Genomic DNA, 24,625 nt, shown 5'->3' with positions numbered 1-24,625 from the left:
GGAAATATAAAAGAAATGGTCCTGCCAGCACTCATTATGCCATAGGGAATAACATGTGCTGAGCTGCTCAACTTGCATCACTGTCTGTCTCAAGTTGGAAAAAGCACTGTGAGGAATGAGCATTGCACACAAGCTTTTCCACATCAGAGAAGAGATTATTTTGTAGGGAACCAATTTTAAAATAATCAAAAGGTTTGACTAATGTATCTTAAACTATGGGCCTACAGTGAGAGGCTGTTACCTGCTAGATTGAATTTTTTTTATTAGCCTTAATACCACCATACAACAACCAAACAAAGGGAAATGAAGCCCTTGCTTCAATTTACTGCTGGACTAGGGCTGCTTTTATCTTTACTTTTATGCAGAAAAAGGTTTGCACAGTCATTATACATGTACAAAAAGCAGATGACCCAGTATCACATGCTACCTAGGAAAACAAAGCTAGGCTGCGTGAGAGCCTCCACTTAGGCTCCAAGGGCTGCAGTAATTTCTCTCCCCAGAGCAGGTGACTGTGCAGAGGAGCAGTAAGCGTGAGTCACAGCGCTGTCCTAGCACTCAGCCTCCCAGGAGCGAGTGCTTTGTGCAGCACAACAGCTGTATCTGCCTGTTGGGGCTTGGGTGAGCAAACACAGAGCTGAGCAACAGGGCAGCAACTGTTCCCAGTGCACACAGCCTCACTGGTGTCAAACACTACTGGGACTGTACACTTTCTTCATCAGTTTTATTTCAGAGAGCTGGCTTTTTCTAGTGCTGTTGCAAATAAATCTGAGCCTGAGATTTGTTTGGGTCGACTGCTCCAAGATGTGGCACCATGACAGTGCCTTGAGGAGATGTGTTTATTTAGCATTACTGACAGTACAGCAACAGTTGTGTGGAAGGTAAGGGGTTTTTGTTTAAAACAAAGCAAACAAACAAACACTATGATAATCAAACAAATAACAAACCACCAAACTCTCTGAACTGCTATCAAGCAGTGAACTCAGGTATGTTATAAAAAGAAAGCAAAGTGACTGCCCAGCTTGCCTGTGTAATCACTAAAGCAAAATAAATAATAAACAACAAAATATTTATTCAAGTATAGTGTCACCTCTGTGGTTTCTAAGCAAAATGTGATCTTATCACTGGTATTTTCATCCTGCATTACTTAAAAATTTTTGTCTCTGGTAATGAACATAGCCGTGGGCAGTGACAAGCCAAGTGCCTCTGAAAGCATGAGTGAATCTAGTTAGCCCAAGTATTTGCCTGTCAGGAAATACAAATGTTAAGTACACTATATTATTCACACAACAGACTCTTTTTAAAAACTAATTAATTAGATCTAGTGCATGTGGCTTGTTAATGCAAATAAAGAAAGCACCTAGGACTGGTTTGACCTCACTAGTTTTTGACATGGACTTTTTTCTGGCTTTGCTAGGACATGCTTGGGGATTTGTTTACTCCCGTGGAAACACCAGAAGCCCAAAACAGAGGTTTTCTCAAAGGACTTTTTGGAGGAAGTGGACAAGCTTTTGACAGAGAGGAGCTTTGTGAGTAATTTATTGGGTTTGGGTTTTCTTTTGGCAGAAAGTCACAGGACCCCCCTGCCCTTGTAATCTAGGAATGGAGTAGCACATGAGATTTAGATCATCCATAGAAAGAGAAAGTTGACATAATGAAGGGAGGGGAGGGTCCTTGGTTGCCTTCCATAATTCCTTCACCTTGGCAGTTTCTTTTGAGCAGTGGAGGGAGGGGCACACGACTGCACTGTAGATGTGCTGGTGACAGAGCAAAGTTTTCTACACGTGCCATCTGCCCATCAAATGGCATCACTGCTGCAAGGCTGCAGTGGGAGGTTGAGAAGCACTGACAGAGCCACAGCCAGAAACTCATTCCTGTCTGTCTCTCCCTTTCTCCTTTGCAGTCGGCGAGGCTACGGCAGGAAAAGCCTCTCGCAGCCTCGCTCAGCACATCCCTGGATCAGGTGGGATTGAAGGCGTGAGAGGAGCTGCAGGAGGAGTCATCGGGGACTTGACTCGTGCACGCATTGCCCTTGATGAGAGAGGACAGAAACTGGGAGAGCTGGATGAAAGGACTGCGAGCATGATGGCCAGCGCAGAGGCATTTTCCAAACATGCACACGAGGTAGGGCCCTGGCACCACACCCAGAACTAAGAACTGCCAGCCCTGCAATGGAGCCTTAGCTTCCCTTTGTGAAGGTCAAGGGCAGTTCTCTCCCTTCACCCAGTCATGCTGTTGGAGGCTGTACTCCTGTTAACTGACACACCGTTTTTCCTGCTCCCAAACAATGAGAATGCCAAATATAAACCTCCATTGCACGCCCCTTCCTTTCATGTTTCTGTAAATGAGCATCCATTGTTAGCTGCTGAATTTGGAACATGGCACTTCTCATCTTGCCTTTCTCACTAATTCATTATGATTTGTTTTTTTAAGCCACTTAATGCAGCACATCTATGCAGTAGGGCAGAAAACAGGTAGGTGGATGTGTATATAGGAACCTTTACAGATCTTATTGGGAAGAGGAGGAGAACATTACTAGTACAACACAGTGGTACAGTGATATAGAATAGGGCTTGCCTGGAATAGACAGCTTCTGTGCTTAGAGCTCGAAATGGAAAACCTCTTCCACCCCACGCTATTAAGACTGGGAATCAACTAAAGTGATTGTTCTTGAAGGTAAAACAATATTAAGAAATACTTCCCAAAATGCACGTTTTTCTTTTAATGTGCATCACATCTCTACACAAGACCTTTACATTTTTACTGGCTTTTGTATGTGTGAGGCAGGAAGAACGTGCCCCAAAATGCAAAAAGTTTATATATTCAGGGCATATCTACTATGCTCCATAGATAAGCTCCTTTTTATAGGAGTAAAAAGCAAGTTCCTCATTATTGTCATACCTTTATTTTTTGAAGAAGAAAAGTAGTTAAAGCTCCTTGGGGAAAATCTAACAAACATCAGTAGCGGGTAACACTCTTTTTAATGTAATAACTAAGAAACTGAATATGAGATCTCAGTGGACTCATACGACGTCCTGATGACACTGTTAGTGAAGTACTGCATTGCTCTTCCTTATTTAATCATGAAGTTTGTGACAGCTAGTGGGCCTAGGTCATGTGTGGTACCTCATACGTAGGGCAGTGTTTTATTGCCATTTTTTGTTTTTTTTTCCCATTTCTGTAGGTGATGCTGAAATACAAGGACAAAAAGTGGTACCAGTTTTAGACTTTCAAAGAAGCTGCTTGTGGCTTTATTAAGAACACTGTTCAGGGAAGCAACATTAATTCCCAAATCTACCAGTCACTGGCCAGAGACAGTTTTTTTCTCCTAGAAGATGTTTTCCTGTTACTATTATTGGATTCATCACAGTGGACGTCAAGGAGGAATTTTACAGGCCATGAGATGGAAGCTGGAATCATGAGGGTCTTCTTCCAACAGCTGGCTCATGCGGTGGCCAATTTTTTTCCAAAAGGAACTCAACCATCACTGTGGCATGTAGTTTTTCAGGAGCTGTAGGTATGAACTGTGGGGAGTGCGTCTGGTTAAAAATATTCTGTACAAATTCGAATGTTAATGCACTTAGAAAACTTTGCATGACTAATTGCCATCTTAAAAAAAAAAAAAAAAAAAAAAAAAAAAAAAAAAAAAAAAAAAAAAAAAAAAAAAAAAAAAAAAAAAAAAAGAGAAAAAGAAAGCATGTTGTGACCGAAGAAAATGGGATTCATTTCTATTCTGAGAAAAAAAAACCCAAACTTAAATAGCAAAAATCTTTATTTTTTAAAAGTGACATTATAAAAAGCCAGTACATTTCAAGCATGTTTGTTACTGTTTTCCACATAAAAATGAGTTTAGCTGCATTTTCTTACCTTGCTTGAAATCAGTGCTCTTTAACTCCTAAGAAAAATAGATTCAAAATCCTATGCCCAAAATAGACAGATTTTACAGGTAGCTGAACAGGCACTATCTGAAATATCATTAAACCATGAGCATAGATGGTTTATTTGCAATTCAGAGCACGTGACACGTCACTCTTATCTGTACTTTTTAAAATGTGCTCCAGATTTTATCTCAGTTGTCCTTGAAGAGGGCCACAGCACTTTTCATCCCCATGGAGTCTGTATCACTTGGTTGCCTTATTTCTCAGTAGCAGGAATAGAAAACCACTTTTGGAAACCACTTCTTCAAGTTAAGAAAGGTAATATGGGAAACCACAGTCCTGTCAAATTCTGCTCACAGAGGCTGCTTAGCAGCTTGCAGAGCAGTGATGCTGCTCAAGTGCTCAGTTGAAATTATGTGAAGGGACCTGCACAGTAACCCCCTCAAAACTTGTGAGAGAGAATGAGAGAGAGAGAGAGAGGGATCTGAGCAGCAAGACTTAAAGATGGGCTGGGGAGGAGTGTGGAAAACCATTGTGAGCATACACATATAACACACATATATAAAATGACACCATGGGTGAGTGGCAATTGATTCTCTGCTCTCACTGCTAAAAGTAATTTGCTTCTGCTTCAAAGTGGTTTGCTTGGTTTCTACAGTGAACTCTGGAGAAAACTCTGCAGCTGCAGCTACAGGAGAGAACAATAAATAAAAACCTATTGCCTGTCCATGCAAATAGATTCCTAGTCCATAAGAATGCTCCACATTGGCCTACAAGAGCCTCACTTCCACACAGTGGAACTCTTAATTTAGACATTTTTCCAAGATTGGCTTGGAAACAAGGCACTAAAGATTTGTTTTCATGTGCCTGGACATAGTTTCAAAACAGAAAGTGAGGAAGAGCTGAAAAAACAGCAGTTAAAATTTTTCTATACAAGAGGAGTGACATCCTCTGTCCCTTCAAGGAATCCTGATGGACACTGATGCAGACAGGCACCATCCCCTCCTAACTAGACCTTAACTTAACTTCACCGGTGTTTGTGTCATCATAATTTTCAGATGATTCCTCTCAAAGATGTCTGTCCCATATTCTTCCTTTACCTACAATAAAATGCAGCCCAGGAAATTTTACCATCCAGAAGTCTGGCCTCACTGTTGGCCCACTGCACAAGTTAAAGGGTTGGAAGAGATTCGAGGCATTAAGTTTCACATTCACATTGTAGCACAACCAAATGTCATCATTTACAGGACTTTTACGTTTCTCTGTAGGCAAAGTCAAAAATGATGGCCCTGACAGGTCTAGCTCAATTGGGAGTGAGACTCAACAAGTTCTTCTGGCACAGGAAAAAAACACTCGATGTTGTGAGAACTGTAGAAACTTGTTGGGAAAAAAAGGCAATGCCTGGGTTTCTGCTGAGAGCTAAGGAATTGAAGTTGTCCATGACTAGAGAGGATGTCTCTGTCTGTGAGTGTGTGTTTAAGGAAATGCCAAACTCACCACTCTGATGCCAATAGGAACTGGGCTGGGGAATTCCTTCCAGTGGCTGGGTCACAGAACTGACCATTTGTGTCCATAAGGAAGCACTGCTCTAACCAGGTGTCTAGAACGAGAAATAAATGAGAACATTACAGCAATTTGATCTTCTGTTTAAACATATACGCATTGGCCTGTGCTCTGGTCTGTAACCCAAAACCACTAGTCTCCCGACAACAAAATCATTTGGGGCAGCATTCAAACCCTCCAGCAGCCAACTTACTTTCCATGATGAACTGGTGCATCACAGTCAGCAGTGCACCAAGCAGCCCTACCGGTGGTGCTCAGGCAGCCATCGGGTCACTGCAATGATGAGGAGGGCACCAGGTCTGCCTAAGATTTTGGCTGGACCTCACGTGGGAGGCTGATACTGCTGAGCCCCTCATTACCTTTTTCAGCGGAAATGGCATCAGGCTGGAGCTAGAGTCCACTTGCTTGTTTGAGAATCATGTGAAAATTTAAGAGCAACTTTTAACTGCTAATCACTGCAGCACACCCAGAGAGAAAAGTGTCTTCAACATTTACACAATGCCTGACTGACTTTGGCTGCCAACAGTCTCTAGCTTAACACCAGGGTAAAAAAACCTGCCAGTAAATTTTCATTTGCATTTTTATGCAACAGAGAAATGAGAATTTAGCAGCCCTCAAACTTACAATTTTTATTACTAAACTTTTAAGGAACCTTTCTCTAGTACTCCCCATCAGGTCACAGCTTTCCACTCTTATATATTTTACATATTTCCAGACAGTTAGTTACCAATTGCTATTTCTGTTAAGTTCACCACTTGTGACTATAATTATCAATTTTCTTGTAGTCTGTAGAGATCTAAAAAGTTGTATATGTTTGTATATAGAACATTCTATATATATATAATATATATATGTAATGTATATGTTGTATAAGTTTGTTAGTGCACACTGTTAAATGCTTTCTATCAAGATTTACCATGTATGTGGAAAAAAACCCATCACTTAAAAAGTTCAATGAGGGAGGAAAACTTCTTGCCTGGTTGATTTATTGTGAAATGAGGGGGAGTGTGGGATTTTTGAAAGGCTTGACCTGAACACTACTAAAGGTTGTTAGTGAAAGGCATAAAGAGCTGCAGCATTCCAAGCAACGAGCACAGCATCTGACTGTAAGAAGGACTGTAAGACTGTGACTGGCTGTAAGAAAATCAAGGGCACTGGCTGTCACTGGATGTTGAAATCTTTCTGTGCTTTCACCTTTCCCACTAAGACAGCACCACCTCAAGCAAAATCCTAAGCTTAACTGTATCTTCAACATCGCAATCCTCAGCTACAACAGGCCAGATTGGCTGGAAATATTTGTCCAATTTAAAATGCCGCTTGTTCATTTGGATACCTTGTTCTCTCACATTCTTTCCAGGAGCTCTGTCGTGAACACGTCCAAAATTAGATACACAGACCTTCCAACACACACCTTTGGGTTTGACCAGATGTTTTCAATCTTACGTCTAGAGCTGTAGATAGATAAAGAAAATGCTTTAAATTAGATTATTTAGAATCTTGCAGAGTTCGCAAGTCTTCAGTGAAGTACAAGCTATTTTATTCATTAGAAAAAAATTCCTAGAGCTTTAACTTAAATTTGAAATCTTGAATTAAAATTCAGGACAATGGAAATTTTGTTTTGTATAATTATCTGGGGAGTTTTTAAATTTTTTTGATGTTCTACGGTTCAGCTCCATACATCAGATAGACATTCCCTACAGTACCAAAACATAGCTTGGTACATAAATATTTGACAGAAATACTCTATTTACTACAAATATTGTATACAATTATCACATAACCCCCCTCTAAAACAGTATATATTCTTTTTCCAGAATCCCTCTCACACCACAGTATGATGAGCATACAAACATTTTTTTTTTTCAGTAGAGGACTTGACAAGTGAAGAAACCACTTGGAACTTGAGAGCTGCATTCAATCTCAGGCCTCCTTCATTCACAAACCATGTGTGTTGTAACACAGGCAAACACCCAGTTTCTAGTTAATTATGCCCCTCAAATACCCTGGGCCATGCCCCTGTACATCCTTTTCCATACCTTAAAGGTGAATTCAAGCACAGCATATTTCAGTCCTGAATGTTTCTCGTGCCTTGGTATGGTCTTAGTAAGAACACACTCTCTCTCATTAAGGAACAGCTTGTGGCCATTTGTAGTCAACTCTTCATCTTAGGTGTATAAGCAATAGTCACGTAAATGAGTGTTTCCATTCATGTGTTTTGTTTTGTGATTAAATCAACAAATCAAACATTGTACTTTTTTAAATAGCAACAAATATTCAGATTCAGTGTCGAGGAAATGTGGACTTAATATGTGTGGGGTTTGTTAACAAGTCATTACCTGTCTCTCAGAATGAAGGCTAATCTGGGGTGAACCACACACTCCTGCGCTAACCATGTCCTGTTTCCACAGGTATCCTAAATCAGTGTCACAAAACTAAGGCATCTTTAACTGAGGCTGTTTTGAATCCCCAGAAACAACCAAAAAAAAAAAAAAAAAAGGGAAAGAAAATAAAGGAAAGAATTGATACTGGTTGGTGTAGATCTGTTTTTTTCAATCTCTGCTCCTAGATTCATTACATTGTTTCAAAAGTGCATTGTTTGTGTAAAGGCTTTGGATGGAGTTTACAATATCATTCAGGAGTACAAAAAAATGCAGTTGTGGTTATTGCTGTGGTGGGGATGGTCACCTTCCTTCCTCCAACAGCTCCTGCAAGGACAAAACCCATACACCAGCTAATGATCCCATGGTTTACTGCAGGGAGCTCACATGGAGCTCGTAATTGCAGTACCAGCCCTCAGGGGTATTCCTAGCCTTGTACTTGGGCTTCCCAACCAACCAATGGCACCCTTCACATCATTTTCCCTTCAGGTTAAAAAAAGTAACCTACAAGCTGAGCTCTCAGAAGGGCAGAAATGTGCTCATCAAAGGGCACTTCCCAACAGCATGTTTGAGTTGTTCTGCCAGGAGAGGCTCAAAATGTCAGCCAAAGGTACTGAGCTTCCAGCTCCCTCTTTTCAGCTGTGTATTTGCAGGAAAAACTTCACATCTCTCTTCTAGATGAAATGCAAGTGGCATGGGAGAAAGGCAAAAGGACCAAACCAGATCAGATTACAAGTGTCATTAGTTGTCACCTGCCTCTCACCACTTCTGGTAGGCAGGGCAAGAAGGAAAGCTGCAGCAGAAAGACCGAGGCAAAACAAGCTTGTGGTCTGCATGTGAGGAAAACGACCAAGAGGAACGAGTTCCTGCTACCAAGGTTGGGCAAGTTCTGCCCCATACCAGTAGGCAGCTGAATCAAAATTTAAGTCATTTGACAAGAAAGAAAATATGAACCAAACAGAACGGGGCTTCCCAAGGGTACAGGCTCTCTCTCCCTGTGAGGAACTGGGTCACACAGGTTCACATGATTTGAAGACAAGGCATTCTTGATGACCACAGCTACTCGTCAGGACTGGACCCCAACCCAATTTCTTTTGGCAGACACCCACCTGCAAGAGCCAGGCAAGGGCAGCAGAGGGCACAAGGCAGGATTAAGGCTGCTGTGTTCACCAAGTGTCAGGGCTGCAAAGCAGAACTCACCCCTTCTGCAGTGTTCATCTGTCCTTGTCTGGGGCTGCACCAACTAACAGGAGACTGGAGAGGACTGTGAAGAGACACACACACACAAATGAGCTGAGGAACAGAGAGCAAAACACTATCAGATGCATCCTGTCCTGACTACAAGGAGACAGAGAATAACCTGCACTCTGCTTATCAGGTCCTAAACTAACAAAAAGCCCAGTTTCCAACTAAATAAAGGCCTCAGCCCATCAGAGATGGGTGAAGAGGGGCCCATAGGCAAAAATAGGTAAGTAATGTGAGCAGACAGGCTTCTTCTACCATCTTCAGAAAATAACATGTACTCTTTTCTGCACAGTTCTGGGCAGTGCTTCTGCTTACCTGACCCCTCTTCTGCTTCCTCTGCTCAGTCTTGCTAAGAGTTAAAATCTAACCAGAATTAAGGAATGTAAATAGCAGCAATCAGGCAACAGCTCAGAGCCAGTCCTAATAACATGACTCAAACACCACAGCCGCCTTGCTCACAGAGCAGTGGCTACCTTTTATCTTCTCATTTGCTCCAAATTACTGCTTAATTAAAATGAACTCATTGAGTTTGTCAGGCAAAATAGTTTAGGTCTGTGTCAATCCCCTTATTGATTAGCATTACACCTGCCTAGAGATCTTGTTGGGAAATAAGCATGAGATCCATCCTTCGGAAATTCTGAAGACAATATGTGATTGGAAAATATCGTAATGTGCCAAAGAACAAGCAACCCAAATTGCAGCAGCTCCAGTGAGGCCTGAAATACAGCACAGGTGTGTCACCGCATGACACCCGGGGACAGGAAATCATTAGGCCATGTGAATTGATAATGAGTCCAACCCAGCATCTTCACAGGCAGAGCATACAAATGGTCAGGCACCAGGGTGCCGAGGCTCAGATCTGTTAGTAACAAAAGCTTTAATAAGGTAAGCAAAAAAACCGACATCAATGGAATGTTGTGGATAAAGAGCTCAGCCATCAGGTGACAGATGTCGTAGAAAACCACAGCACAGAGCAGGCAGGAAGAAGACAAAAAATCTCAATGTAAAGTGAAATACAGAATGGGAAAGAGGGCCAAGTCGGTGCTGAGAAGGGCAATCAAGGCATCCTCACCTGGGGCTCTGACTCAATACCACGTGTCCCGTTTTGCTGTACAACAGGCAGGTGGAGGATCAGAGTCAGGGATGCAGCCTTTTGTACACAGGACCCATTAAAATCTTTGAAAACTCACTGTGTTCTTCAAACCTGGGTGCCAGCTACTTCTGGTGTCAGGATAATGGCCATGCCAAAAGTGCTGCATTTGAAGTTAACAAGCTCAAACCCCGTTGAAAGCCAAGTGTGCATCCTCTCAGATCAGGCTGTAAAGGCAGCTTCAAAAGTACAGTGCTCAAAAAGGATCCAGCATAAGTTCAGAAATGAAAGAATAATTAGGGGCTTGAAAATTTCTCACAGGAGGCAAGAATGAAAGATGGAGATTGATTATATTAGGGAGGAACTGCAGAAAAAAGACCTGATATAATAATTGGAGGCATAAGGAAGATGAGAGGAGGCACCTGTCCTCCCTTTCTTGTAACATACAAGGGCTACATGATGAAAATTACAGAATCCAAGGTCAGACACTGTATGAAGTTAACTTAACAGCTGAACTTGTATAACCACCATAGCTGTCTGAAGGGAAACAAAAATATGTGATGTGAGATTTAGCCAGACCAGGAGGTAATAGTGGGGAGAGTAATGCCAAATAGTTGCAGATTAATTCCCTGCAAGCATCTGATCCCAGCAGCTGACCCGAGTAAGACTCAAGACCAGTTCAGCTTGACAAGCCTGAACTCCCACAAAAACTTTCTGCCCCATCACTGGGACGGAGTCAAAGACTGAGACAAACCATGGGGAAAATCTGAGCAGTTTTTAATGGGGCTACCAACACCCAGGGTGTGAGGCTTGCCTAGGGAGCGGTCTCTGAATGAAGAGCCACAGGTCACCCACCAATGTGCAGCAATTCCTGACTCCTCTCCAAGACACACACCTCAAACACCAGCAATGCTGCCACATCATCTGGGCAGACTAAGATAAGTTTTTTTCTTCATAAAAAATAGGAATTGCCATTAAGTTTTTAACCAATTCAAACCACTGAGTTTGATACATTTCTTTAAAATGTTTTTGCTGGTGATTTTGTATTAACTCTAAGAGATTCCAAACAATATCCCTCTTGAGGCCAGTTTGCAAGGTAGCAGTAGGATTGATTACAGCAGTCAGTCACCAAAATGCTTTCTTAAAAGTCAGAATCCAACTAACACCAGTTCCACTTGCTGTGAATGCTGCACAGCTGCTCAGAAATCCAGCCAGTTGTAAAGCCACTCGAGCACCTGAGTACCATCAGCAGAACCCAGTGCAAGATACTCCTGGCAAAGGCCTGTAAAATTCTACATCAAGTGCAATCACAATGACTTTTTTTGTCCTGAACAATTACACACAAGAACTGCCAAATTATCTTTGTGCGTTGTTTTAATAAAGTAATCCAGCTCCTTTCACATGTAATAAATTCATTTGGCTTTGGGGTTTTGCACAATATCAAGTATACTATAACAGAATTCATTTAAATACAGCTCTTTTTGCAATTAATAATTTCACAGTTCTGTAAACATGCTTCACTGCTCTGTCTGAGCTCTGAAGGGTTTGGCTTGGTGAATTCATACTAGCTTCCACCACACATTTCAGAAGGCAGTTTCCTACGCTGCCTGTAGAAACGAGACACAGGAGGATCACACCGCCAGCAGGTGATCGCAGGCCCTCGCCCTGCCCAGTCCTCGGTGCCTTCTGTCTCACCCCACGTGAGAAAAGCTGCATTGCAGGTCAGAGATCCAGGTCCCGCAGGTCTCCCCAGCTAGGTCCAATTTTCACTTTAACATTCAGCTTTACCGAGAGTTTGACGGCATTTTCCATCTCGTGCTTCACAATCTGAGCGACCTATAAGGAAACATCAGCCATCAGATACGCAGGTAACTTCAGTGCTCTGGTTTTCTGTCAACAGCTGGGGTGGACAGACACTTGGAATCCTCTCCTGCACTGACTTACCCCCTATGGGAATGCAACTGAATATTTTAATCCTGACTAGGGTTTAGGTATGGAGAAACTGCATAAAGCCAGTAAGATTTTATGCAGCACATAGTTGTGGCTGGTTCTGCACTGTTTAGGACTGCTTAGAAAAGAGGCAAGATTAACTTTCTGTAAAAGACTAAAGTGTCCTGCAGAGTCTCCTCCTTCACGTACCTGCATAACTGTTTGATGGAGTCTGTTCTGAAAACTTAAATGTACTGAAAGCAAGACAAGAAACAAATACACCAGAAGCAAAGAATGGTGGCTCCTCTGTGCTGTGCTGGCAAAAGAAGCCCTCTGTGAAACACAAACTATAAACCTCTGAGAAAGCAGATCACATTTAGTGCGGGTGCTGGAAATACTACCCAGGTCCCCCCTCACTGTTTTGTTGAGGTAAGTCCTGCCCTCTGGTAAACAAGTGAGGTAACTGTTCTCTGCCCTCCAAAAGTATTCCTAAGAAAAAATTCATTTCAGTACACAGCAAGGGAACCAAACAGTTCTTTCTGCAACTATTTGAATTATCAGAGACTGGATTTTTTTTTTTCCTGACTGTAAAAACCTGCCCTGGATAAAGGGACTCTCTTTCCTACCCCAAGACCCATGCACTATCCAGCTTGTTCTGGATTGCTTATTTGAACAAATCTTTCAAATCACACCCATCTATGAACCCTTCCACAGCAGAGTGAAAAGAGGCTTTGAATTTATGGTGATTCCTCAGCTCAGCTAGAAGCCACTGTGTCAGTAGAGGAACCATTCAAGCTTTCTGACTCTTCAGCATGTTTTCATAATTTTCTCACAGGTACCCACTATAGAAATTTCTCCATAGTTTTTTGCTGGGGAATGGAGGAGAGGATTTGAAGAGATCAGAGCACAAGAGTTTACAACAGCACTAAGAACTACTGGGACATTTGTCTTCCAAACCTCTACATCCTTACATACCAGCATTTCAAAATGATCTTGATAACCTAGAAAAATGCTTTGAAATAGGATGTAATTCAGCACAGACAAGTACAGAGTAGAAAGAAGCAGGGTAGAGAATTAGGACAGAAATAATCTACTGTTCAAAAATAGGATGAAAAATAACTGCCTGGGCAGGAACAAAATGGGGTTATCAGAGATTAAACACTGAGCAGGGCTTAATCAAGGCACAATACTGTGAGAAAACAAGCAAATGAAATTCTGGATCACAGAAAATGTTGCTTGCATGACGCACAGATCAATTTTCCACTGTATTCAAACCACTCCAGCCTTGATCAAGGTTGGGGCCCAGTATGTCAAAAAACCCCATGAACCATACAGAAGGGGATTCTCTGAGAACGGTCACAGGGTCCAGCACACAGAACCAGCAAAGAGCATCAGATTAGGGCTGCTGCACCTCGAGCAGGGACAGCAGCTGTGCTGCAGTGGAGACATGAAAACCTGCTGTTTCAAGTGATTGCTCAGAAAATCTATGGACAGAAATATATCCCAAGGAAGCTAGAAAAGGTGGTAATAATTGCCCTTGAAGTTGAGGTTGTTAATGAAAAAAATATAATACAATAAATAATAAGTAAATCCACTCACCTGGCTCCAGTTCTCTTGGGGAGACCATGATAACCTGAAGTCAGTATCTAAAGATGTAAAAGCCTATACTCAGGGGATCTCAGTTTTCTACAGGAAAAATATTAGGAGCCTTTTCATCTCTAAAACAGCCTTCCTAGATTGAAGTAGCAGACGTCTGAACAAAGCTGTCAAAATGAGCAAAAGCTCAAGATGATATTCAAGAGAAAAATATTAAACCTATTTTTATATATAATATAAAAATATTATGTATACACTGAAAGCTTTCTCAGACTAGGAGTTACTACTTGCTATCAGGAAATGACCTTTTGTCATTAAAGATGTGCATGCACAGAAATGGAAGAAACATATCCCCGAGATATGGAAGCATGGCCTGGGAGCCTTCCTGTGTTTGTGCTCAGGACTTGGGAAAACACTGAGCCACTGAAAGCTGTCACACAAGCACAAAAAACCTTTGTGCCCAGGCACAGGAGTGCCTTCAGGGAGGAAGAGCCCATACACAGGCAAATACGTACATGAAAGGCACCTTAAGTCCACACAGCACATTTCTTGTTCCTACCGTGCTGCCAACGAGCACCACACTGCTCCTGCCAGGAAGACAGGTAGGGAATGAGGAAACAAGCACTAAAAGGACAGAGTCCTCCTTTCCCTACACAGAGTACGAACCACAGCTGTAACAACACATGTTCTGAGTTAGGCACCAGAGCGTAAACAGGAAGGCAAAAATCCTCCAGATGAGGAAACACTTTCTCTTACACCTGTCAAAAACACAAAGCTACTTCACTCATCAAGCCTTGCAGAGAAGTTATATGTTCTGCTGTTATAAGCAGTAAAGCACAGTTGAAAATAAACTTCAGTCAGGGGGATGGCGCGAGTCTGAAAATGATGGTATCAAGCACGGAAGCATATTTTTTCACCTAATTCAACTTGGTTTTCACAGACCTTTCAGCACCCAGAGAGAGGGGATCCAAGGAAGAGAACGTAAAGTCCTAGAAGGAAAGCTTGTTTGAAACACTGTACTGCAATAGAGAGCCGAAAAAGCAAGTGCACAGCTGTACCTGGATGACATCATCCTCTGCAACTTCATAGAGGAGCTCATCGTGCAGTTGGAGGACAAAGAAAGCTCCGCTGATAGGACGTAACATCCCCACATTTCTCTTTCTCGACAGCATTCCTACCATGTGAAGAGCAGAGTTTGTTAAATATGATCATGCAAAAGCATGTTTCTTGTATCAAAAACCTTTGCACATCTCTAATGCTGAAAAAAAGAACATGAGGAAGCTAAAACTTGAAAAGGTCATTCCTAGAGACAAAACCACAAAACATTACTATTCTATCAATAGTTTCATAGCTGAGGGAAAAATGTCAATGAAAAGTATTTGAGACATAAACATTTCAGCCTTACATTATAAAGGTACGAATCAGAACAAAACCAAGAGACAGTTGTGTCTCCTGAACCATCTGTTTTAAGAGTAAAGTTCAAACTAAATCATGTCAAGTTTAATCAGAAGCTGGTTACAACATTCTCTGTGGCAATGAATTAGGATTCTGCTTTTCTTCCAGAAACATTTTAGTGGCTAGTCTAAAAAAGCAGTAAGCCTCCTCACAAATGCAGTTTCTGAAACTGTAGCTACTGAGTAAAAGAGAGGGGACAAAAAAAAGAACAGTTATTGAATAAACAAGTAAGCAACTGAAAAAAATAGGATCCTGATAGGCCTTCCCTAACAAAACATAAAACAAACCCTTCCATGGTAAAAACTGTTGGTTTTTTTAAATAAACAAACACAACCTCACACACACAAACTCAAAAGTTATTTATTTCTCAGGTTAGCTAACAGGAGGACTTCAGTTCACAGAGAGGGTTTCAAAGCATCAGTTCCTAACACAAGTCTCACACTGAAGCAGCAATGTTGAAGAAGACACATGATGCAGGATGTTCCTCTGATGGCCCAGGCATTTCTAACTTGCTGAAATAGAATTTCTTCCAGTTCTTCAAACACTTAGTATCAGTGCAGGGAAGAAGTGTCACAAAATGCATCTACTCGCCTTCCTACAATTACATTGGCCAAAGGTCAGTAGCTGCTGCTCCTGGAAGGCTTGTGAAGTTCTACCAAGCATAGGCCTTCTAATCATAGCCAACCTCTGAATCTTGTCTCTCCAAAATAGAACTCCCTGATGTATTTTTAGAGGTTTGGCAATTAATTATTTAGTTTACAAATCAGACTCTTCATATTAAGGCAACTTCATGTTTCAATTGAAGCATAAGAACTATCAAAGAAATATAGCACTCTATCTCTTCAGTTGTCTTTCTAAAAATATGTGACTGATGAAGAAAACAGTCTACATTACACTAAAAAAAGTCTTCTTGGTACTCCCCTGGGGATGAGCACCCCAGTACAGCTTTGCTATCTGCAGCCAGAAAAAAATTATGCTGATAAGTGCTTCATATAATACTCCTGCAGAGCCTCTGTATATCAAATTCCAGCCAACAAATTCCAGCCTTAATTCTAACCAAAAAAATGTATTTTTGGAACTCGAAGTTGTTCCACTCAAATCTTTTAACTGCCTCTGAAGCCAGAGTATCTGCTCAGTTTCACCTTCCTACTTTTGAGCAATTCTGTGGTGGCATCACAGACCACATCACCCATGAACTCTTACTGCCAGCCTTTTGAAAGATCTGCTCTGAGGTAATTTTAGCGTTCTGATCACAGCATTTGTTTTAGTTTGTGTGTTGAGCAGACATTCTCCCTCCTTCCTTATGACTTCTTTCTCTACCAAACACAGATTTACCGCTGTCAGGAAATAAAGCATCTTCCACCCCTAGGCCCAAAGGTATTAACTTTTATTCAGGCCTTTTTTTTTACCACTAGTAACACTGAAAATTTTGCTCTAGTATGCAAAGGAGAGGCAAGCATACCTGTTTTATCTCTCTGGAAGGAGTTCTCCAGATGTCCATGGGACTTGATCACAGAGGAGAAAGCTTCCAGGCGTCTCTGAATATTCACAGTGGCTGTTTTGACAATATCTGCAGCAGATCCCTGAACAGTTGTATTCACAGCCTGTCGCTCTGCCTGAACAAAGATAGTTGTTCTCAAAACTTACTCCAAAAAAAAGTCAATCAAATACAGCATGTCATGTGTATTTAATTAAAAATAATAAATACATGGCCAAACACAGGCATAATAAAACTTCCAGGTAATTGTTTGTTCTATCTGCCTGAAAGAAAGACACATTATAGACTAGCTTCAGACACAGAATCTCTCCAGGGGACTGAGAAAAGGATTTCCACAAATTTAAAATTAATGAATATCAAGGGTAATAACCTGCAAGAGTCACAAGCCACAAGAAGAAGCTTATACCCATGGTAACAGTTTCAAGAAGAGCAGAAAAATCTCACAGTTAATCCAAGCATCCCGACACTTCTGCCTATCTTCAAAACCATCAGGAATAGATAACCAAAGGCAAGAAACTGGACTTCATGGACTAACAATCTAGTCTCTGCATTGAACTCTGACTGCCAGAGCATTACAGCTGTGCAAAAACACACCAGACCACCATTTTTATTGACACAAACAACTCTCTACTAATCCCCTCCTCAGACAAGAGAACTGTAGGTTCTTCTGTCTTTGGTTAGAACTGAAACATGTTCAAAAAGTTATGAGGATGCTGAAATGAAAGTGTAGATGATTCATTAATTGGTCTTTAATATAATTTTGAAGAATAAATCAAAGTTGAACAGAAGATGCATCTACAAAGCTTCCTGCTGAAGTATTCTTCAGATCAAATAATCAAATAATTTCAAAATATTTGACAGTCTTCTTGTTTCCCTGTCAACTATTTGGAGTACCAACTCACCCACTTCCTCCCTCTTCTACTCTAGTTTTCAATTCCACACAACCTTCCTACTTAGAAGTATCATCCTTCCTCCCCACAAAAATGCGCCAACATCTCCCAAGGAGTCAACTCACTCTTACTGAAGTAGAGTCTATGACAGATGTGTCCAAAATGACTTTGAAAAAAAATAATGCCAATGCAAAGCCATATACTAAGTAAATATTTACCTAACAAATTAGAGCAATTTTCCTTTGAGGGAAGTAAGAAAAGGAACAAATACACAAAAAATATAGGACTTTATTGCCCTTTCTTGTTCAAGAGCTGACAGCATGTAACATACAAAGATTGCTGAGTGGGAGCAACTCAGCCTGAAGAGTTAAAGCATATCACTGTGTGAAGGCTTTTTAAAATCATGTCCACTGATTTCAATAAATTACTCACTCCCATTTCCAGCATGGGAGTTCTGAAGTGAGGTTAGCACAGTGATGACAGCTGCACACCCAATCACAGAAGACTTACGTCAAACAGACCACGACAAAAGCTCTGTTATTCAGAGAACAACTGAGGGAACAATGAACTAAGTGAGAAGTGGAAGGTCATGACCAAGATGGCTCAGAAACCTTGTAAAACTGCAGATATGGCTATGCAAAGATATCTAATACTGTAAAAATAAAATTAAAAAAAATAATAAAAAAGGCGCTGCACTCAACACACATGAGCTTTACTGTAGGGATTTGGATCTTTGATAGCTGGCAGGTATCGCCGTCTTCCCAGGATGGTCTGCACAAAACCATCTCTTCGGCAGCTCCGCACTGTCTCCCTCAAGAACTTCTGAACCCCTGTGCAGGGAGAGAGAAAGTTTTCTGTAATACAGCTGACATTCCATACTGACTTCTCACTGAGATCACTGAAAGCCGTCTGGGATGTCCAGCAGCACAGAGATAATTCTTTAAATTTTCAAGAACCCATCAGTGGACAAAAGCACACGGTCACTCATGTGATCACTATTTGCAGCTCTGCTGCAAAACCTCTTCAGACTTTTGAGATGCGAGAGAGTGCATAGTGTCAGGATATCTGGCTGCGCACAAGGAGGTAGGAAGTTCATTCTGCACAGTGCCCAGGCATAAAGGGTCATACATGTATTATTGATAATGGAGAGGTCAGAACCTGGATCAGCACTGGAAAGACAAGTAGTAGGAAGGGAGTAAATTGAAAGCAGAAGTCAGAGCCCTTGATGCCTCAGGCTGCCTGACTTCAGGCTGTGTCACTTCAGATTCTCGGATGAAAGAAACTCACCCACCTGCACTTTGCAAGGGAAGGAGTGAATCCCCAGTGTTAAAAAGAAACTAAGGTCAAAGAAAGGTGAGACAGGGAAGAGTCCCTTTCACTAGAAGTTCAGGTAACAACTGTACTAAAGTGGGAAAAGTTAATTTCATACGGGTTCTTTCCAAGTTTACAAAGTATGAAATGTAAAAGGAGCTATTAAAAATCAAGACTGACAGCATTAGTCAATTCATTAGGTTTGTAAATTAGCAGGTCAGCCTGGCAAAACATATCAAGTGAAAATCCATGAGAAGTGAAGTTACAACATAAGGTACACTGCAGAGTTTGTATGTATGCACATGTACTGAGAGAAAGCAGGAAGCAATTTCTAATGGTCACAAAGGAGGAGCTAACCAGAAAGCAATGGAAACTAAACAGACTCTTAATAGAAAACCATTTCTCAGCATCTGTCTCCTAAAGAAACAAACCTTAAATCTTCAGAACATAATTTTCCAGCTCATTTCCAAGTTCTATGATTAGAGCTAGCTGCCTCTTGTCCCATTTGCCCTCCATTCTTTTCCTGATTGCAGCTCTATTCTCTCTATAGCTTTCCTAAAAATTAACATCCTTCTTGGAAATGCAACAATGTCTTTTTACAAAACATGGGAGAGCTCCTCTGAGCAGCTGGATAAAAATTTAAGGATTATACGCAAAACAGTTTATAACTCTACGAAAGCAGAAGGCAAGAGCAGAAGACAGAAATGGTTGTATTTAAAAATTACAAGAAGCATGGCCTAAAGCTGCATTGCACATCATTTGAAGGTGCGTGTTTAATAAGGAAAAGCATGTTTTTTATTCAGAAAGTTGAGCTTTAAAATTACTCTTCAGGGCTGATTCATCATTTCAAATAACAACAAAATAATTATTGTAATAAGTAAACAACAAAGTCCTAAAGGTGAATAAAACCAGAGAGTAGAGTAAAACATTATGGAGTATCAAACTGCTGTGTTCATGCACTGAACATTTTCAAAATGAGCTTTTTCAAGACATAGGATTAGTAGGTTGAGACAAATTTAGGATTTGAAGAGACATGGAGAGAAGGAATTAACAAAAACTACCACCACCACCCAGCTCCCAAAAGGTCATATCCAAACCTGTGTATCTTGATTTGAAGGATTCAATGTAAATGGCAGCTTCATTTTCATCAATCCCCATCTGCTCGCCTAGGGATTTTGCTCCTATGCCGTAGATGATCCCATAGCAAATCTGCCAGAGAAGAATGTGAAGAGCCACAACCACACGGTGAGCCATGAAGAGAAAGAAGAGCCAAAACAAAATGTGATTAACTGGAAGACAAGTGCACGGAAACAAAAACAAGTGTTCCAGAAGACACCACCACTGAGTCCAAGCCATTCATGCCGCTGTAGCAGGAAAACATGCCGAAACTGAAACCAGTACACCACTGAAAGCTCAACAAAACAATATTTATTACAAAGGAGTAGCCAATAAAACAAGAAGCCGAGAAACAGGAAAGAGAAGGGAAACAAGCCCCCAGGACGCCCCACTTGCTCAGGTGTTACTTACGAAGTTGTCTTACCAACCCCAGAATGCTTAGAATTCCCCATAGCAGAAGCTCCATCCTCGAAGCACCGGCAGGCTCACAAAATGGCGGGCGTCCCCGCCAAGGCAACGTTGTCCTCCACGTGAAGTTTGAATTTGCTCCCAGCAAGAGCTATCTGCTTTTTATACAATCAGCCTATGACATCTACTTGGGCAGGTGTGGCCAGCACTGCCCAGTTAGAGGCCTTCGGTCCCTCACCTCGTTACGTAAGAGGTGCCTCTTCTGCACATGCCTGTGTACATTGGAATTTCCCTGTGCCTGCGTGCTACACCTCGGGGGGTCTTTTCTAAATGAGTCTGGGGGCTCACTTCATTCTCCTCCTCTTCACTTTCTCCTTCAAATATCCTTGGAGGGCCATCGGCCAACAGTGAGGCCACAATTAATTTCAGTTTATACAAGATGCTTCCTTCAAGGACAAAGTTCTCGTTTATCAGTGCTTGTTTCCACACAACTTGGCAGGAAAAGAACAGACCCTCACAGGTGGCTGGGCCAAAACACAGACCAAAAATAGCAGTGTCTAACTAAGCACGAATACAGCTGCTTTTCTCCACCCTCATCCCCCAAAACCCTGACAGCTCCAGCTGAAATGCACTGGGAGTGGGGGAACATACACATCAACTACTGAACAATGATGGCAGAACACAAACAAAAAAATATACTATTGCGACTCTACAGTGTGTTGAACACTGAACTTTCCTGCCCAGAAAGCTGCTGCTGAATATTTTTCCCTAAAATTACCTGCTTAGCTTGTTGCCTGGTCCTATCTCCAACAGCTTCAGGATCAATCATTTTCCATTCCGCTGCAATGCTCTTAAAGACATCAGTACCACTGTTCAAGGCTTGAATGAGTCGACAGTCACAAGACAAATGAGCAAGGATCCTCAGTTCAAGCTGAGAGTAATCGGCAGCCAAGATTAAGCCACCTGAAGACAAGAAGTTATCAGAAATCAGTATTTCATAAATTACTCTAGCGTTCCATTCAACTTTCCAGCAAGAAGGACTAAACTTGTCCTTCATCTTCTGCTCTGAAAGTTTCCCACAGGAATTTCTAACAGACAAATTGTTGCCCTTTTCCCCAGTGCTCAGGCCTGCTTTACGTCTAGTCCCTACATCTAGAATCCATGAAAACCACACAAACAAATATCTGTCCAGGTGTCTGAGCCAGCGCAGGCAATGTGAGAACTGATATTTGGATAGGAAGAACACTAGCTAGAGTGCAATTTGTGTATTAAGAGCTGCCTAAGCTAACAGGTATCCTTAAAGAGGAAATGAAAGTGTGAACATGTGAATTATAACATTTGAATACTTTCCCCAACTGAAACTCTCTCTTTTACAGTCTTGCAAATAATTTTGCAGGCATGCTTTTCTGAGTAGGCTGCTCAGACAGATATATATTGTTACCAATTCTTAACTCTTCATTACATCTAGGATTTTTTGTTAACTATATACTTATCATTACAGAGCAGGATCTAGGCATTACCTGGGAAGGGAACAAAAGCATGCCTCAGGCTAACAGAAAACGGCATTCCCTTTTCTTCAGATCTGTCTGCAGCCTGGAACTTTAGCCCATTAGGCAAAATACTGGAACGTTTTCTACATCTGTGGAGACAAAGAATGGCTGCTCTTCACCAATTTCTAAAACACTTAAGAGATGTGTAATCATTCTTGCCACAAAGAATCAGTGAAAACGAGTGAGGCACTAACCTCTACTGCATTCTTCTGGACAATCCATACCTAAATTTGACCATGGGGAAACTGGACAGAGACCAGATAAACACCTGAAGGGATTTACTGACTTTGAAAAGATTTAGGGATAGATCTTCCTAGCACATTCAGGATTCAGTTCAGAAATTGGATAATTTCACTCTAAAACAGGTAAGATGAATGGCCCCAGATCTGTGATGAGCATATTCCAGAAACAGAGCAAAGGAGTCCTACAGGAATCCTAAAAATTCAACACCCCACCTTCAGGGCAAACTCTTCACTCAAAATCTTTCTCCTATGAAGAATGCAAACACCAGCCCATACCTAGTAGAGACAGAATAATTTCTCCCATAAAGTCACCCTCATTACTGCACACACATACACAAGTAAGCCTGTAAAAACAGCAGAAGTTGCAGAAGACATGCTCAAAAAAACACTGCACATTTCCTCCCTAAAGACCGAGGAAAAAATTGCCCCAAAGCAACTCAATTTTGTTTTCTAGAAGACTAGAAGTTTACAGTGTTGCCTAGGTATTCTGCATCCTCTCAGGGTGCTTAACTCTCCTGGTCCACCAAGTCACTTGTAGCTGCAGATGGAATTGTATCCCTCAGTGCACAACTCTGACACCATTAGTACCACCTACTCCCACCAGTACAAGTCTACGAGTCCACTGAGTTCCTCACTGGAAGGTAAAAGCTCTTTATAAATCCTTGCTGTTTAGGTCAGGGATCTTAGCAAATTCTTTATCAAAATTAAATGGTATCTCTGAGATCAAGACTATTTTCAGCAAAGCACAGAAAAGATATCATGCTCTCTTCCCTTGTGCACTTCCTTTTCTTCTTATATGTTGTCATTTCAGGAATGGTAGGGAACAATGAGATGAAAGATGGCATCACAGAAATAAATTTTCAAAGGAAATAAAGGTGAAGGACAATCACACATCTGGGTACTGCAGAAAATCACACTGTTCAGCATAGGTTCTCATTTTAGTTAAATGAGTAAGGGTTTTAAATTGCGACCTAATTTAGCTACACTACTTTGGTCAAAAGCTTCTTACATCAAGAGGAAAGAACAGTAATAGTAAGATAATAGACAGTATGAAGCAAAGCTTGGAAGGCCTGTTAGGCTGCATGACAGTTTCTTTTGTGCTAGCTGTCATTTCTGTGCCTTTAGGATTGCCCATCTAGCTGCTTAACCAAGGAATGTGGGAGAATGTAGGAAAAGTCAGCCTGAGAAACAGACTCTCAAAGTTCAGCAGGCACTGCATTCCTTTGATGGGCTACTTCTCTACAGGGAAGACTCTCAAGAGCCCAGCACACTCCCCAGCCATCCTGGAAAGCTGCTGCAAGCCTGAGCACTACAAGAGTTTTATCTCAGAACAGCATTTCTGCCTCCATGGCTAGGCCTGGTTCTTCTAAAGAGAGATGAACAAGATTCTGCTACTCCTGAGCTCTCTTCCCATGACCTACCACACAAGGGTGTTAGACACATGGTGATAGGAGGCCCCAGACAGAAGAATCAAAAAAAATTCTCAAATTTCTCACATCTTGCTGAGGAGAAAAAACTTATAAAAGTCACTCAGGTGACACATATGTGACAAGAACCTGAAGGGAAAGAGAAACTCAAAGGGCAGAAAACCACCACCAAGTACGAAACTCAAAGCTCACAAGGTAATTGCTATAAGATTGACCTCAGATTTCACCAGACTTCCACACGACTGTTTAGGCTTTGGTATGCAATGCTGTTAAAGCAGAATTGTAGAATCACAGAAAACACGGTATTTGGTTAACAGAAACCAAACTTAGAAATCTTTTTCTGCTACTTGACAGCTTTTGCAGGTCAGTATCACAAATGAATGAAAAAAATGTTCAGCCATGTTCCCTTACAGAGGGAGTTGCACAGCATAAACCAAATGAACATTTTTTTTTCCACTTCTTCCACAATATCCTATCCTATCTTCTAAGAGTAGCTCTTTTAGAAAGTCACACTAGATCCTAATTTCAGTTTAGTTACTTTTCGCACTCAGGCTTTCCACCTACAGCTGGGAGCATAACATTAATCTCACTGTAGAGGGTTTCATAAAGAACTTCAAAAAGCAAATGGCTACATGGAACCACATGCTGTTAGTATTATTATGTCTTTCTGTATCGCTGATTTTGTATCATTGATTTTTAGGTGTTTATTCCCCAGTAAGAGAAACATTGAATGACAGGTCACACTGACATGACAGCAGCCACAGGTGAAGTCAGGAAAGAGAAATTTGACAACCTGATCACATTAGGATCAGAAGATTAAACAGAAGCTTTGCCCAGATCCTCCTACCTGGCCCCTAAAACGCCACGAGAATTAACATTTCCACGGCCTTGGGAGGGTGGGCTTTCTTCAACCACAGTTGGCATTTCAATCTCAAAATCTCTCGGCACATTCTGGATATTTGGCTCTATGAAGGTTATTCGACCTGAGAAGAAAGACAGTGCAGAACTAAGTAATGGTCCAAAAGGAGTTTCTCTAACTTGACACAGCTGCA

General features: G+C 41.4%; 2 protein-coding genes across 7 annotated transcripts in view; one reads left to right on the top strand and one right to left on the bottom strand.

The window, feature by feature from the left end:
• Positions 1-3,608, top strand: part of LOC114062561 (syntaxin-binding protein 5-like) — a 91,990-nt gene extending 88,382 nt beyond the window's left edge. For all 6 annotated transcript variants that reach the window (XM_027894135.1, XM_027894137.1, XM_027894133.1 and 3 more), the window contains 3 exons: positions 1,415-1,526; positions 1,901-2,121; positions 3,182-3,608. In XM_027894135.1, the coding sequence (XP_027749936.1) occupies positions 1,415-1,526; positions 1,901-2,121; positions 3,182-3,223 (375 nt within the window). In that variant the 3' untranslated portion in view covers positions 3,224-3,608. The remainder of the gene's footprint in view (positions 1-1,414; positions 1,527-1,900; positions 2,122-3,181) is intronic.
• Positions 3,609-11,507: 7,899 nt separating this feature from the next.
• The window catches only part of POLQ (DNA polymerase theta), a 52,920-nt gene continuing 39,802 nt past the window's right edge, over positions 11,508-24,625 (bottom strand). Inside the window, exons 23-30 of the mRNA XM_027894129.1 lie at positions 24,421-24,556; positions 21,875-21,993; positions 21,133-21,317; positions 19,928-20,039; positions 18,225-18,349; positions 16,594-16,747; positions 14,735-14,850; positions 11,508-11,987 (exon numbers count right to left, since the gene is read on the bottom strand). Of these exons, the coding sequence (XP_027749930.1) occupies positions 11,874-11,987; positions 14,735-14,850; positions 16,594-16,747; positions 18,225-18,349; positions 19,928-20,039; positions 21,133-21,317; positions 21,875-21,993; positions 24,421-24,556 (1,061 nt within the window). The 3' untranslated portion in view covers positions 11,508-11,873. The remainder of the gene's footprint in view (positions 11,988-14,734; positions 14,851-16,593; positions 16,748-18,224; positions 18,350-19,927; positions 20,040-21,132; positions 21,318-21,874; positions 21,994-24,420; positions 24,557-24,625) is intronic.

The sequence above is a fragment of the Empidonax traillii genome, unplaced genomic scaffold (assembly GCF_003031625.1).
Source record: "Empidonax traillii isolate 1590-97213 ecotype Southwest subspecies unplaced genomic scaffold, ASM303162v1 scaffold418:size511083, whole genome shotgun sequence".
In the NCBI taxonomy this organism is placed as follows: Eukaryota; Metazoa; Chordata; class Aves; order Passeriformes; family Tyrannidae; genus Empidonax; species Empidonax traillii.
The sequence above is the reverse complement of the archived record's forward strand: the minus strand, read 5'-3'. Positions and strand labels throughout refer to the sequence as shown.